The sequence below is a fragment of the Puma concolor genome, chromosome B4 (genome assembly GCF_028749965.1).
Source record: "Puma concolor isolate L17-30 chromosome B4, mPumCon1.1.hap2, whole genome shotgun sequence".
Classification (NCBI taxonomy): domain Eukaryota; kingdom Metazoa; phylum Chordata; class Mammalia; order Carnivora; family Felidae; genus Puma; species Puma concolor.
The window spans coordinates 130,846,476-130,859,579 of NC_141673.1; the positions used below are offsets into that span (position 1 = coordinate 130,846,476).

At 46.3% G+C, this 13,104-nt stretch overlaps 1 protein-coding gene across 12 annotated transcripts in view; it reads left to right on the forward strand.

Annotated features, from left to right (window-relative positions):
• Positions 1–13,104, forward strand: part of BEND7 (BEN domain containing 7) — an 83,401-nt gene that overhangs the window by 18,724 nt on the left and 51,573 nt on the right. For 11 of the 12 annotated variants that reach the window (XM_086714894.1, XM_086714892.1, XM_086714893.1 and 8 more), the window contains 2 exons: positions 7,829–8,131; positions 11,439–11,561. In XM_086714894.1, coding sequence (XP_086571020.1) covers positions 7,829–8,131; positions 11,439–11,561 — 426 coding nt within the window. The remainder of the gene's footprint in view (positions 1–7,828; positions 8,132–11,438; positions 11,562–13,104) is intronic. The other variant, XM_086714897.1, reaches the window with a different exon arrangement.

Below are 13,104 nucleotides of genomic sequence, written 5' to 3' on the forward strand. Positions count from 1 at the left end.
AGACATCAAAGAAGATTGTTCCCTTGGGGACTTTGCCCTCGAACTGCTTGTAGTTGTTTATTCTCCTTGTAGGTGTTCTTTGAGGACACCTTTGAGAAGCAGCTTGACAGCCCATTTTTTACAGCTTTCCAATGGATTCTATTTTTTTGAAGTATGGTTGACATACAACATTATGCTAGTTTCAGGTGTACCACCATAGCGAGCTGACAACTGGGTACGTGACTCAGGGTTCACCCTGGTAAGCGTAGTCCCCATCTGTCACTCCACAGTATTATTGACTCTATTCCCTAGGCTGTACTTTTATGACCGGACGTTTGTACCTCTTTTGTTATGTTGATTTATTTTTGAGAGAGAGACAAAGACAGAGAGAGTGGGGGAGGGGCAGAGAGAGGAGGATCCAAAGCGGGCTCTGCGATGCAGGGCTCGAACTCGCCAGCGGAGGGATCATGACCTGAGCCAAAGTCCAGACGCTTAACTGACTGAGCCACCCAGGTGCCCCTGGATGTTTGTACCTCTTAATCCCCTTTACCTGTGTCTCCCAACTCCCCTCCTCTCTGGCAACCACCAGTTCTATGTATTTAAGAGTTTGTTTCAGTTTTGTTTGTGTTATAGGTGTTCCACATAGAAGTGAAATCATATGCTATCTATCTTTCTCTGACTTCTTTCACTTAACATGATACCCTCTGGGTCCATCCGTGTTGATGCCAATAGCACGATCTCATTCTTTTTTATGGCCCATTTTGAATCTCAAGTCCTTGATTCATTTCCTGGTGTATCTTTGCTCGTTTGGCCTTTAATAGGCGTCTCAAGCTCTTTTTGCTTTGAAGGCCTATTTTCCAGCTCAGATCCATGGCATTCTCCCTTGGTGCTTGTCCTGGCCTCACATGCTCAGCCTTGGACAGAAAGAGCTCCAGCCTCCCACCCTGGCAGCAGGTGTTCGCACTGGGTAAGCCTGCCATTCATCAGCAGAGGGACATCATACCCTTAGAACTGCCCGTACAGTCCTATGTCTCCACTGCTGGACTGTGCACTCCTCAAGGGGAGAGACTGTAGCTTATACTTCTCTTCCTCTTTTTACACACACAGTGTCTCATATTCAGTAGTACAATAAATATTTATTGAATGGATGAATGAACCTGATGTTATCTAAACAGACTTGAAAGGAACTCAGTTGCCCTTTAAATGAGAATGCCGTGTATACACTGAGCTGCTAAATTATTTTCCACCTATAACTTCCAGTTTAACAGGGTCCTCGAACCTGTGCCAACATGTACACAGTTGAGATACTTCTTATCATAGTATTTGATTCAACCAGTTACATGATTCCGTAGCCACTCTTTGCCTCTTTCCATCTCGGTGGCATTTAGAATATGTTGTGTGCTGCCCTTGGAGTTCCTGAATGCACTCCAGGGACTGGCTCAGGAATGTGGGTTCTGGCACACTCTCCTCCACACGCTTTGCCCTGCTTTATTTATTGGGGTTTTGCTGAAGGTTGCATTAGAGAAAAGGACGCCCTTGGAAACCAGTGCTCTGTTCTATAAACTAATGCGTTTTCAGACCATTTTTGCTGAGTTAGAATCTCAGCCTTGCGTGTCCCTTGTAAACATGGCTCTTGTCCCTGAGGGTGGCCAGGTGGGACCTTGATAGCATCTGCACGTCAGTATGGCCTTGGGAGGAGGGTGCCAACCTCAGGCCTCAGAGCACAGAGTCTGCTTCACATTCCTTCACTCTGAGCCCCGTTCGTCGAGAGCTGTAGCGCTGGCGGGAAGGACCCTGTCCCCCCTTCCTGCTCTTCCTGTCACCGCTGTCATCTTGCCGGCGGTGGGCGCGTCTTTTCTACGACATGGCTGCGCGCTGCTTCTACTAGGATTTGAGAGGAGATGTTTAGACTGTCTGGTACAAAGCCTGAGCCCCTAGTATTTCTCAACCGAAGCCCTCAACTTTTTCCTACTTTAACATGTCGTTACCTGAAAAACGCAAAGCATTGCTTGAAAGCATTCTTCTTTGTAAGTATATTCAATGCCGTGCAACCACCACCACCGTTTCCAGAACTTTTTCGTCATCCCAGAGAGAAAAGTATTCTTGTCACTGCCGGGGCGTGTTCTCGGACGCTGCTCTGCTGTGTTGTTGGTGTTTACGGACTGACTGCGGGGGTCCTTTAAGACCATGGGTTGCCCAGTCTCCTGGGATGAAGAACTGTGTCCCTCCTCCACACCAACCCATAGTAGTGAAGACCAGTCACCCAGTAACCATAAACTTACTTCTCGGTGAAACACCCAACTTGTGTAGCCTGTCCTCGTCCCTTGAATCTTCCCTGTTGACTTTTCACGATCTCCTAAAGATTCTCGACGGCCTCTTTAAAACAGTACAGAACCGGACACGATACTGTAATGAAAGTCGACCGGTACTGAATACGGTGGGAAAAGTGCCCCTCGGTTCGGTTCGTGAAGATTCTGCCCTGTTGCGGCACGTGACCGGGTGTGGCACCTTGGCGGTGGACTGGATGTTGGGGGGGGTGGCGGGGTGGGTTGGAGGTGACTCAGTTCTGACCAAGGCTCCCATGGTAGGGAGCCCAGGAGGGATGGGGTGACCCACTTTGCTGGCTCGGAAACAAATGAGCTCAGGGTTCTTTTAATGTTGAAAGGGGGCGGGGGGGGGGGTTGCACCCTTTGCACGCTAGGTTGATAGGAAATCTGGCATCTCTGTATAGGGTGTCCTTCTAGCCCCTGACTTGTTAGTGATCCCCAGGGGCTTACCCAGTCCAGAGGGCCAACTACTGCCAGTAGTAGAACAGTTCTGGGGTCAGCTTCATGTACCATGGGGCTGCAGCCCCGCTTGCCTGCTTATTATCTGGATCTTCTTTGTCAGAACTAGGCTCATTATAACCTGACTCCGCAGCAACCTTTTTCTCTAACTCTGCCCGGTGTTAGTATCCATCAGTCACCCAAGCCAGAAACCGTGGCTTTATCTTTCATGCACCCTTCTTGTTCACCACCCTCGCCCCTGGCCCCACATCCAGTCCCTCACCAGGTCCGTCTGGTGAAGTTCCTTAAGTGTCTCTCTCCAGCCGCACCCCCTCAGTCCTTCCCCCAGCCTTTAGCAACGACACCGTAACTGGTTTTCTCTCCCCACACCACAGCTCACCACAGTTTTGCCAGAATTGTTTTTCTAATAGATAGCTCTGTGTTGAAAGAGATAATGAATCTAAAATTGCCCAGAGTAATAGCCCAGTATCTCCAGTGTAAAATTATTCTTCCTTCACCTGGCATGTGTGGCCCATAATGGGATGACCTCAGTGTCCATTTCAGCTCCATCACCTGTCCTTCCCCACAGAGAGCTTGAACTCCTGGCACACAGAACTGCTGTTCAGGAAGAAGGGGGAAGATGCCAGAGCTCTGTGACATCAACTCAAACAACAGTGAGCTTTCTCCTGGGGCCGGAAGCGTGACATTTTGGGGAGCCACCATCCCCAGCCCCAAGGGAATGGGGAATGACCAGCTTTCACCCGGGGGCTACAGGGAAAGCAGGACCCTCAGGGAAGGTCTTCAGCTATAGGAGGAAGCAGGGTCATCGAATAGTAGGGCACTTTGTGCCCTGGCATCCCGGGGTGCACAGGTAACAGTTTGGAGTCAGCCAACAGTCCAAGAAAAATCAGGATCATTTTTCAGTACAGCCAATCGATCTAAAGGGATTTGGGTAAAAAATGTTGACACATTTGGACAGGGGCTACCTTTGAATTTGTACCGGATGATCTTTATACCTCTTGAGCCCATAAGGTGTTTGCTAAATGCTTGTTGAGCAATTTTATTCTACTTTGTCACTCCGCTCTATTAACATGCTGTTTGCTTATAACCTTAATATTACATTTAATTCTACCGGATTCATTCTGGTTTGGATAAGCCATTTCTTGCATTCACTTAAAGTTTTATTGAGGGGCGCCGGCCGGGGTGGCTCAGTCAGTTGAGTGTCCTACTCTTGATCTTGGCTCAGGTCATGATCTCATGGTTTGTGAGATCAAGCCCCACACCAGGTTCTGCACTGACAGCATGGAGCCTGCTTGGGATTCTCTCTCTCCTGCTCTCTCTCTCCCTCTCTGCCCCTCTGCAGTACACTTACTCTTTCAAAATAAATAAACTTAAAAAAAAAAGTTTTATGGAATACCTACTCTACATCAACACCAGTACATTTGTAGGGCAAAGATATGATTGTTTCATGAATCTTCGTAGTAAGACGTTTCTAGATAGACCTGACATGTTCACATACAGTCTCTTGCTATATGTTTATATATCACCATCTTTTTCTTTTATCATCCCAGACCGTGATGGTCTATGTTGTATATCCTTAGTTAAGAGGATATACAAGTTAAGAGAGTTCTGGCCAAGTTAAGAGAGTTCATGTATGAGGACTTATTCTGTATGTATTATTGTGCATAATCAGTATAATTATTACCATGTATCTGTATGTGTTATGTAAAGACACATGATCTGGTAGAGTCTTGAAATTTAGCCAAAGATAGAATTCAGCCTGCAGTTGTAGACCTGTCCAGACTCAAAAGAATTTCAGTTAAGGCTGTTTTACCTTTTAGTAAGATTTCTTTTTGTTTGTCTTTCCTAAAAACGTTCAGCCTCTTGGAGTTGAGTGTAAGTAAAGACATAGATTTGGAAAGAAATCAGGAAATGGCACACGTTTCCTTATAGAATCATGCTCTGGAACTAGCCTTTGGCTCCTGGGAGCTTCCTTTCCCCGGCCTTATACATGGAAAAGATGCTGACTGATTCCATCTGGAAGGACAAGTAGACGTCAACTAACACTTCCAATCTCAGTCTTATACACTTCCCACCATTTCAAGTCAAAGGACTGCATGCACCCCTCAATTAAAAAAAAAGAACAAAAAACAGTGGACCCCATGTGAGGACAGAAGAAGCCCGCCGGTTCTGAGAAGGGTATTTGTGACCTTAGAGGCATCAGGTACTCTGTGAACATCCCACATAGCCCCCCAGCGCTGCTGTGCGTCCCCCTTCAGACCTTCCTTTTGTGATTCAGGAGGCCAAAGTCGGGGGGCCCGTGGGTGACTTGTCTCCTGTTAAGCACAGGTCAGTCCAGCTGAGGGGAGTCCAGCCCGGGCCTGTCCGCTGGACCACACCAGCATCCGCTGCTCGAGCCTCCGCTGGCTCGTCCCGCTTGCCTGTGTTGGGCACCCGCTCCATCCCAGTGTATGCGTGCTCACCCCGCTTCTTATGCCATCCCTGCGTTTGGCCTTCAGGTCTCATTTCTGACCCTCTGCTCCATCCGCCCCCAACGTGTGCAAGGCAGCGTTTCCCCTCTCTCTGCCGAAGCCCATCATCGCCTGCAGGTGCAATGAGGCTTCAGGACTCTTCCCCAGGGGGGGATGGTCAGGGCTGCTCCCTGCTTCATTGGCCAAAGGAGGGACAGTTCCCAGTGGTTACCCTAAGACCGTTTGCACACATCAGGTTGTCCTCTAGGGATGCCCAGCCCGTCTCCTCTGAAAGCCTCTTAGGTCACCCCTTCCTCCACCTTCCCCAGTCTCTCCACTGTCCTCTCGTTGACTTTTACAGCTCTGACTTCTGCACCTGACTGTCTTCTGTGCTTTAGAAGGACACCGTGCACCGTGTCCTGAGTGAGGTCAGTCGGGTCTGCCTTGGCCTCCTTCGCAGCACCGTGATTTCCTCCTTGGGCCCTGCCAGCTCCTGATTTGTCATTTGGTTGGGTTTTGTTTTGACTTTGGAAGACATGTTTCTAAACGTTTGCTGGGACAGCCCACACCCAGAGGCACCCTTTAAAGTCTCACCTCTTCCCCTGGACTCACCCTGCGGCATAAGCTTCTGGTCCTCCACACAAACATAGAACGCATGTGAAACTCAAAATCGAATGTTCATTCTGGTAATTTTCAGAACCGAGAAACTAAGGTTGCAACAAAGCAGATTTGCTTTTAGAAACTTCCAGAATCCTGTGACTTTCTTTCTCCCCCTAAAGACAGCACTTGATCGTCATAGAGCTCCGTCTCCAGAGCAGAGGTGGAAGCTTTGAAAAGACAGCATCCCTTTTGCTTCAAGTGTCAGGGTCTGTGTGGAGAAGTAAGCTGGCACCGACTCAAGACCCAGGCAGAACGCGGCCGAGTCGGCGCGGCTCTTGCCTGGGCGCCAGGAGGGAGGGGAGTGGCAGCCACCAGCATTGCCAGCTACGATCAGTGTGCTGCAGCCTGTGATGCGTGCACGACTTCCCTGCTCTAGAAAATGGAGGATAAAAACCCCACAGGAAAGAAGCTTCTTGCCCAGATGGTGCTGTTCACTGGCCAGGAAAGTTACGTGTTTGGGTGCTGAAACTGACACCAGTTTGCCTGTGCGTTTCCTTCCGAATTCCTCCGGGAGCCCTTCAGACACACCCTGCTCCCTGCACATCCTGAGGAGGTCACAAGTTTTGCTGGCTCTGCATTATTTAAATTGTGCTTAGTCATCCATTCCCATAAAATCTGGAGTATCACTTAGTGTTTCTGTATTGTAATTTTCACAGGTGTTTGATATGAAAAGAGTCTTATTACAAATGAAAATATTTCTCCTCTCCTCAAGAATATACCAACACATAACAATACTGTAAATTTGGAAATCTGTGTCATTTCTGTGTTCACCCATGTTGGATATCAAAGGCAGAATTAATATTTTTATTACCTTTTTGAAAATTGGGGTACTTATTTCAAAACAGTATATAAAAGTTTCTTTATAGTCAGTAATGTATCCATACATTAATTAGCTAAATACCTAACCAGGCAACACAAAAATACCTAGATTCATTGTGTAGTTACTAATTCTACAGAGAAACCTGGCTTATACGATGCTAAGTGCATTAAAACATCATTTATATTAAATATGCTGTATTTATTTGCAGGAGCTATGTAGAAAAAGCCTTTTCTTTTTATCATAGTTTAAATTTCAAGCATTTAATAGAGTGACTGTGAGAGGCTTTTAACACCCAGATTAGAGGGGGAAAAAAATCCTGGTATAAGACTTTTATTTTAACACCCAGATTAGAGGTAAAAAAAAAAATCCCCTTTTCTCGGTCTTTGTGAAGATACCAGCTGATGCACAGTTTAGTAAGATAAGATGTTCAAAAAAGCTCCTAATAACATCCTATAATGTCATTATTTACAGAAAATATTTTACGTCTGTATAATTTGAGAGTTATCTTTAAATAATATTTATTAAGTACCCCTAGTGCAGTACAGAGATACCTTAGTTCAAAAAAAAAAAAATCCCCTTATGGTAAAGGAATGTTACTTAATGTAAAGGTTCTGGAGGTCTGTTGCACAACAGTGCAAATAGCATTAACTGAATGGTGCCCTTAAAAACAGTTAAGATGGTAAATTTTATGTTACGTGTTTTTTAACCACAGTGAAAAAAAAAAAACAACAACAAAGGTGAGGTGGGGTTCTCTTGTGCCTGTAGTTACAAAGTGGAGGTGGCAGTGGTCTGGGCAGGTCCGTCCAGGGAGACGTAGTTCCAGGGGTGTCTCCCCACCGTGAGTCGGGGCCAGAGAAAGACAAAGCCCTCCTCCCATGTCTTGGATGTGTCTGTGCTCCTACATTGTCATGTCTGAAGGTGATGCCCCCACTGACAGTGTCTTACTGGAGTGTGACCTCTGCCAATGGTGCTAGGCATTTTCTTGCCTTTAATTTTTATAGATTAAGTTTCTAGAAGCTTGCATCTGGACTCAGTTATCATTCCTATTTCCAAAGAAGGGGCGTGGTTTTTTTTAGTAGTGGATTATTTTTTCTGCTCATGCACAGTGATCTCTTTGGCCCTGTTTCCATTAGGAAACGAAAGCATGGAAATTAAAAAACAAATTACAGGAATGAGAAGATTACTGAATGACAGCACTGGGAGGATCTATCAGCGTGTCGGCAAGGAAGGAGAAAAATTAAAAGAAGAACCCCAGGATTTGGATTCAGTCTGGCCTCCGCGTTTGAACTCCACTGCTGAGGCCCCCCAGAGCCTCCACCCTTCTTCACGTGGTGCGTGGAATGAGTTACCACCCTCCAGCGGGCAGTTCTCAGGGCAGTATGGCACCCGCTCTAGAACCTTCCAGAGTCAGCCCCACACCACTGGGAGCTCCAACGGTATGGTTTGAGAATGCTCGGGGCCGGGGGGGGGGGAGAGGGCTGTCCAAATGTTGTTTTTTTTTTTTTAATTTTTTTTTTCAACGTTTTTATTTATCTTTGGGACAGAGAGAGACAGAGCATGAACGGGGGAGGGGCAGAGAGAGAGGGAGACACAGAATCAGAAACAGGCTCCAGGCTCTGAGCCATCAGCCCAGAGCCCGACGCGGGGCTCGAACTCACGGACCGCGAGATCGTGACCTGGCTGAAGTCGGACGCTTAACCGACTGCGCCACCCAGGCGCCCCTGTCCAAATGTTTTATATTTCTAAATATTCATCATGGGTTTTTTTTTTTTTTAAATTTAAGTGTATTTATTTTGAGAGAGAGCACGCACGCATGCGTGCGGAAGCAGAAGAGGAATAGAGAGAATCCCAAGCAGGCTCCATGTTGTCAGCACAGAGCTAGCTGGACACAGGCTTGATCTCATGAACCATGGGATCTTGACCTGAGCCAAAATCAAGAGTAAGATGCTTAACCAACTGAGCCACCCAGGTGCCCCAAAATATTCAGCATGGTTTTTGAGTTCAGTACATTAAAGCCTCCCCTAGTCACCTGCCTTAGCTGAGTTACACTAAGAGAGTAAAAACTGGAATTGAGAAGTAAGAGAGACTGAGGCTTTATATTAGAAGTGACGGTTTCTTCGTAGAGATTTTAGCTCCTCGAGAAGTGAAAGCTATCATTTGCCAACATACAGATATTATTGCCATGAAAGACAAACATTAGGGCAGAAGGAGCTCACTTTGTCATCAAAAGAAGCTTCTGGTCGTACGGTATGTCATTAATACATCCTCTTGCTTTATTCGCTTTTCTGCATTGTCGGAAGAAGGGGGTGGGAGACACCTGTCCCAGCATCCTAGTGACTAGTGATACCTTTGCTTTAACCTCACATCCCAGTAACTGAACCGGATGATCCATGTCGTAACACTTGCTTCAATTAGGGCTGAAAATTACCCTTTTAGAGTTACATTTCCTTAATTTAAGTTCCTAATTGTTCAGGGAAAAAAATGGCAATTTTTCCCTTAAGGGAAAAGAACTGATATTTTTCTGGACGTGTTAACTTACCATCCGGTTACTTGCTCCATAAATTAACGTATGGATGCGCAGATCTGTCGTCTTCGCAAAGAGAACAAGGAAAAAGCAAGACCGCATTTTCAGTTTCCTTGAAAAGTTAAGGATTTTTCTCCCACGGTTGCTATTCCTTCAACAAGAAGAGAATTGTTTTGATTTTTTTTAACACAATTTGCAGTAACCAGTTCAGGCATAAAAAGCCATCCCGAGACACTGCCGATGAGGGACCCCAAGAGATGTATGGCGTCTTCTCTTTCTCTCAATATTGCATAAGCCAGGATCAGGTTCACCTGCTGGCACGCTTCCAGGTTAGGGGACATGGCTCTTGAAAGACTCCTCCATGAAAATGAAAAGTCAGTTCTCCTTAAAATTAGAAAATGATTTATAACAAGCTGGAAACGGTTGGTTTTGTCCTCTAAAAATGATAAAGACAGCACTGAGAATAGTGACTAGGAATATTCTCTAAGGCCCTCCTAATTTGACTGCCGGGGAAGAAACAGTAAGAGAAACAGAACACCCCTAGGTGTGTATGAGGCTAAATAAACGCCACATCAGTAAGTTGTGGGTGAACAGCGTTCTGTTTTCCAGTCCACAGCAGGCATGGTGGATTCACTCTGGAAAATGTTATTAACGTTAAAAGTTACAAACCTAAGTTCCCCCAGGTTGGTTTGAAAATAGATTTTTGCGTTTGTCGTTTGCATTATTTCCAGTAGAAACCCATCACATAGAACTGTGACTACTTAGAATTCCATTGAAATTATTTGCAGTTTTAAAGCTGTAACATCTCAGTTTGCTACAACTTTGGATGTAAATAATTGCATTCCTCCAGGCATTAAGTTATCCGTATGTATGCCATGGTTTTGCCGTGAATTTTTTTTTACAGCGTCCACAAATAATGCATACAGTGGGATTAAAATTATCTGTAGTGTATGATAACAGGTATAATTGGATCAGTGCCTTAGAACTTTCCCCCTGCACCTCCAACAGCAGTCACAGTGGTCGGATTGGACACAGATGCTGGAGGGCACGCTGCGGAAAGAGCAACTTTCCAAATGTTCCATCGTGTTCCAAGGACAATGGGACAATCTGTGTTTACCTAAATAGGATCGTTTTATTAAGGAAAAGATAACTAAATTTAAACAGAGATAAAGAGAGTAAAGTGAGGGAAATGTAGGATAGGGGAATGGAAAAAAAGGTGCATGAAGATTGAGCTGGAGAACAGCCAGCAGCCCAACACCCTATAACCCACCAAGTTCAAATACGTCCTCCCATAGACACCCTGCTCCCCTGGCTTTTCCCCGCCCCACGCATACCACCCCCAGAGAGTACTCTCACAGTGTTAATGTGGTGACAGTTCCTAACTTGGGAAAACGTGCTTAATACTACAAAACTATTTTTAATAGTTTGACACATTTAATTTTTTTTTTTAATGTTTATTCATTTTTGACAGAGAGAGAGAGAGAGAGAGAGAGAGTGAGTGGGGAGGGGCAGAGAGAGGGGGAGACACAGAATCAGAAGCAGGCTCCAGGCTCCCAGCTGTCAGCACAGAGCCCGACGCGGGGCTCGAACCCGTGAACCGTGAGATCATGAAATGAGCTAAAGTTGGCCGCTCAACCCCAGGCACCCCATAGACACTTTTAATTTTTAAGGTGAACGTTTATAACATGCAGCGACCAGGTTTTTTTTTGGAAGGCTTGTTCTCAGAGCTGGTGTTTCTGTGCAACATAGTGTGTGTTTCTAGTGAATTTTTATGGGGGTGTGACCTGAGATGCACTGGTTTGGCACTAGGGAGGCCCGCCCACAGCGCGTCATGGGCGCACGGTCATGCAGACTCCACCTCCCACCCCATGAGCCGCCAGGCACCTTACAGTGCAGAAGCCTGGATAATTTAGGTAAAGTCAGACCCCAGCATTTAGGTGGTAACAGTTATTGGATACGTTTTCCTTACATGCTTCAAAATGCTGTCACTGTGCCTTCTTTTTTTTTCTTTTTTTTTTTTAATAATTTATTTTCAAATTGGTTTCCATACAACACCCAGTGCTCATCCCACCCTCCGTGCCCTCCTCCGTGCCCATCACCCACTTTCCCCTCCCTCCCACCCCCCCCCCATCAACCCTCAGTATGTTCTCAGTATTTTTTCCTCTTTATAATTTTGGCGTTGACATTCGGAGTATGCCCTTCTTTTCTTTGATGCTCAGGAGAACTTCCAGCAGTGAATTCGTCAGGTGGATCAAACTGCTGTACTTGTAACTGCCAGTCAACGTTGCAGGCCATCCTCCAAGAACTCAGGACCATGCGGAAATTAATGCAAATTCAAGCAGGTATGGAGACTGGGCCTCGGGTGGAACCCCCTGATTTGTCATGCGTATCTGACATCTTCCGTCAGGATGTTTGTTTTGTTTTTGGTGGTCAGCTCTTCCCGCCTCGCTGTCTCGCCATGCTTTTCCAAGTGTCCGTCTTCTCAGCTTTTTCTACAACGCATTTTTCCTTTAGCAAATCTAGCAGATTTGTTACTGCTAACCGTGCTACTCATGTGCCGATGTACGTGTGCTCCACATCGTTCACGCCCTCGTCTCCTAGGACTTCACAAGTGTCAGTTACTTGAATTTTCAAACAGTCGTACTTGAAGGTGGGCATCATTCTCCAGCTCCCTTCCCTACTGTGAGTCGACAAGGAAGTTCACATCAGGAAAGAAAGTGAGGCTGACTCACCTTCACCTCCTGAAGTGCTCTGTGTGGGGGCTGTATGCTGGTCAGCAACCCCCACGCCCGTCCCGCCCCTTCTGGGGCCGCTATGTGACAGTAGGGAAGCCACGCACTGTTGTCTAAGGGCCGGGGCGGGGGTGGGGGGGGCCCTATCGGGAGCGTGGGCTCTCCTGGCGGAGACATTCAGGAGCATGAGCACTCCGAGCTCCCGCCTGTGGCTTGTCTCCTGGATAAATATTCAGGATGTGGAAGCTCAGGGACCCCTCACATCTCGTCTTCTTTATTTACGTGACACCTCTCTTGTTGTCACAGGGAGTCCGCAGTGTGGGGTCCGAGTCCCAGCTCTCCTCGGGAAGCTGTGTAACCTCTCTGCGCTCCCGATTTCTCATGTGTAGCTGGAGCATTAATACCTAACTCACAGGACTGTTTTCAAAATAGAAGGGGTTGGTAAATGCAATGAGCTCTGTAAGGGACCATCCAGGCTCTGGTGTTGTTCTAGAGACCAGGAGCCGTTCATCTCGAAGACTGGGGCATCATGACAGCAGCTGCCGTTTCTAATCTCCACACATGGGGGCGGGGGGCACGGAACTTTTTTGTCACAGGTACAGAAAATAATAAATCATTTCACGAAGGCCTCCTCTGGTGAGGGAAAACTCCTTGAGCAGGTAATAGAACAGTTGTATGTGACCAGCATCCCCACCCTTCCCCTGTAAAGAGATTCAGGAGGGTCATCGCTCAGAAATCGTACCTGGTGCCATTTAGTGAATTCTAGTAAAATTTGAATATTCAATGATGTGGTTTTGATATAAAAAGCTTAATACTTAAGCACACCCATCACCCAAGAGCACATGAAAGTAAGGTTTGTAAAAGGCCGTCTGAAAAGCAACATCTAATTTAATGTGCTGAATTTGGTTTTAGCCCAAGGAAAGAATAAGCATTTTGGTCAGGCCAGTGAGCATGCAACTCCCCCTGTTCTTCCACGGTAACCCGTCTTCTGCTTGACCCGGCAGAAGGTACCATCTCCCAAGTAAGGAGCTCAGAAAGAAAGGTTCCTTCATGATGGACAGGTTCTTTTCTCAGAGGAAGAGTGTGTTAGCACTTAAGAAAATATGCATATGAAACCGTAATGATTTATTTTGTTACTTAAGCTCCTTACTAC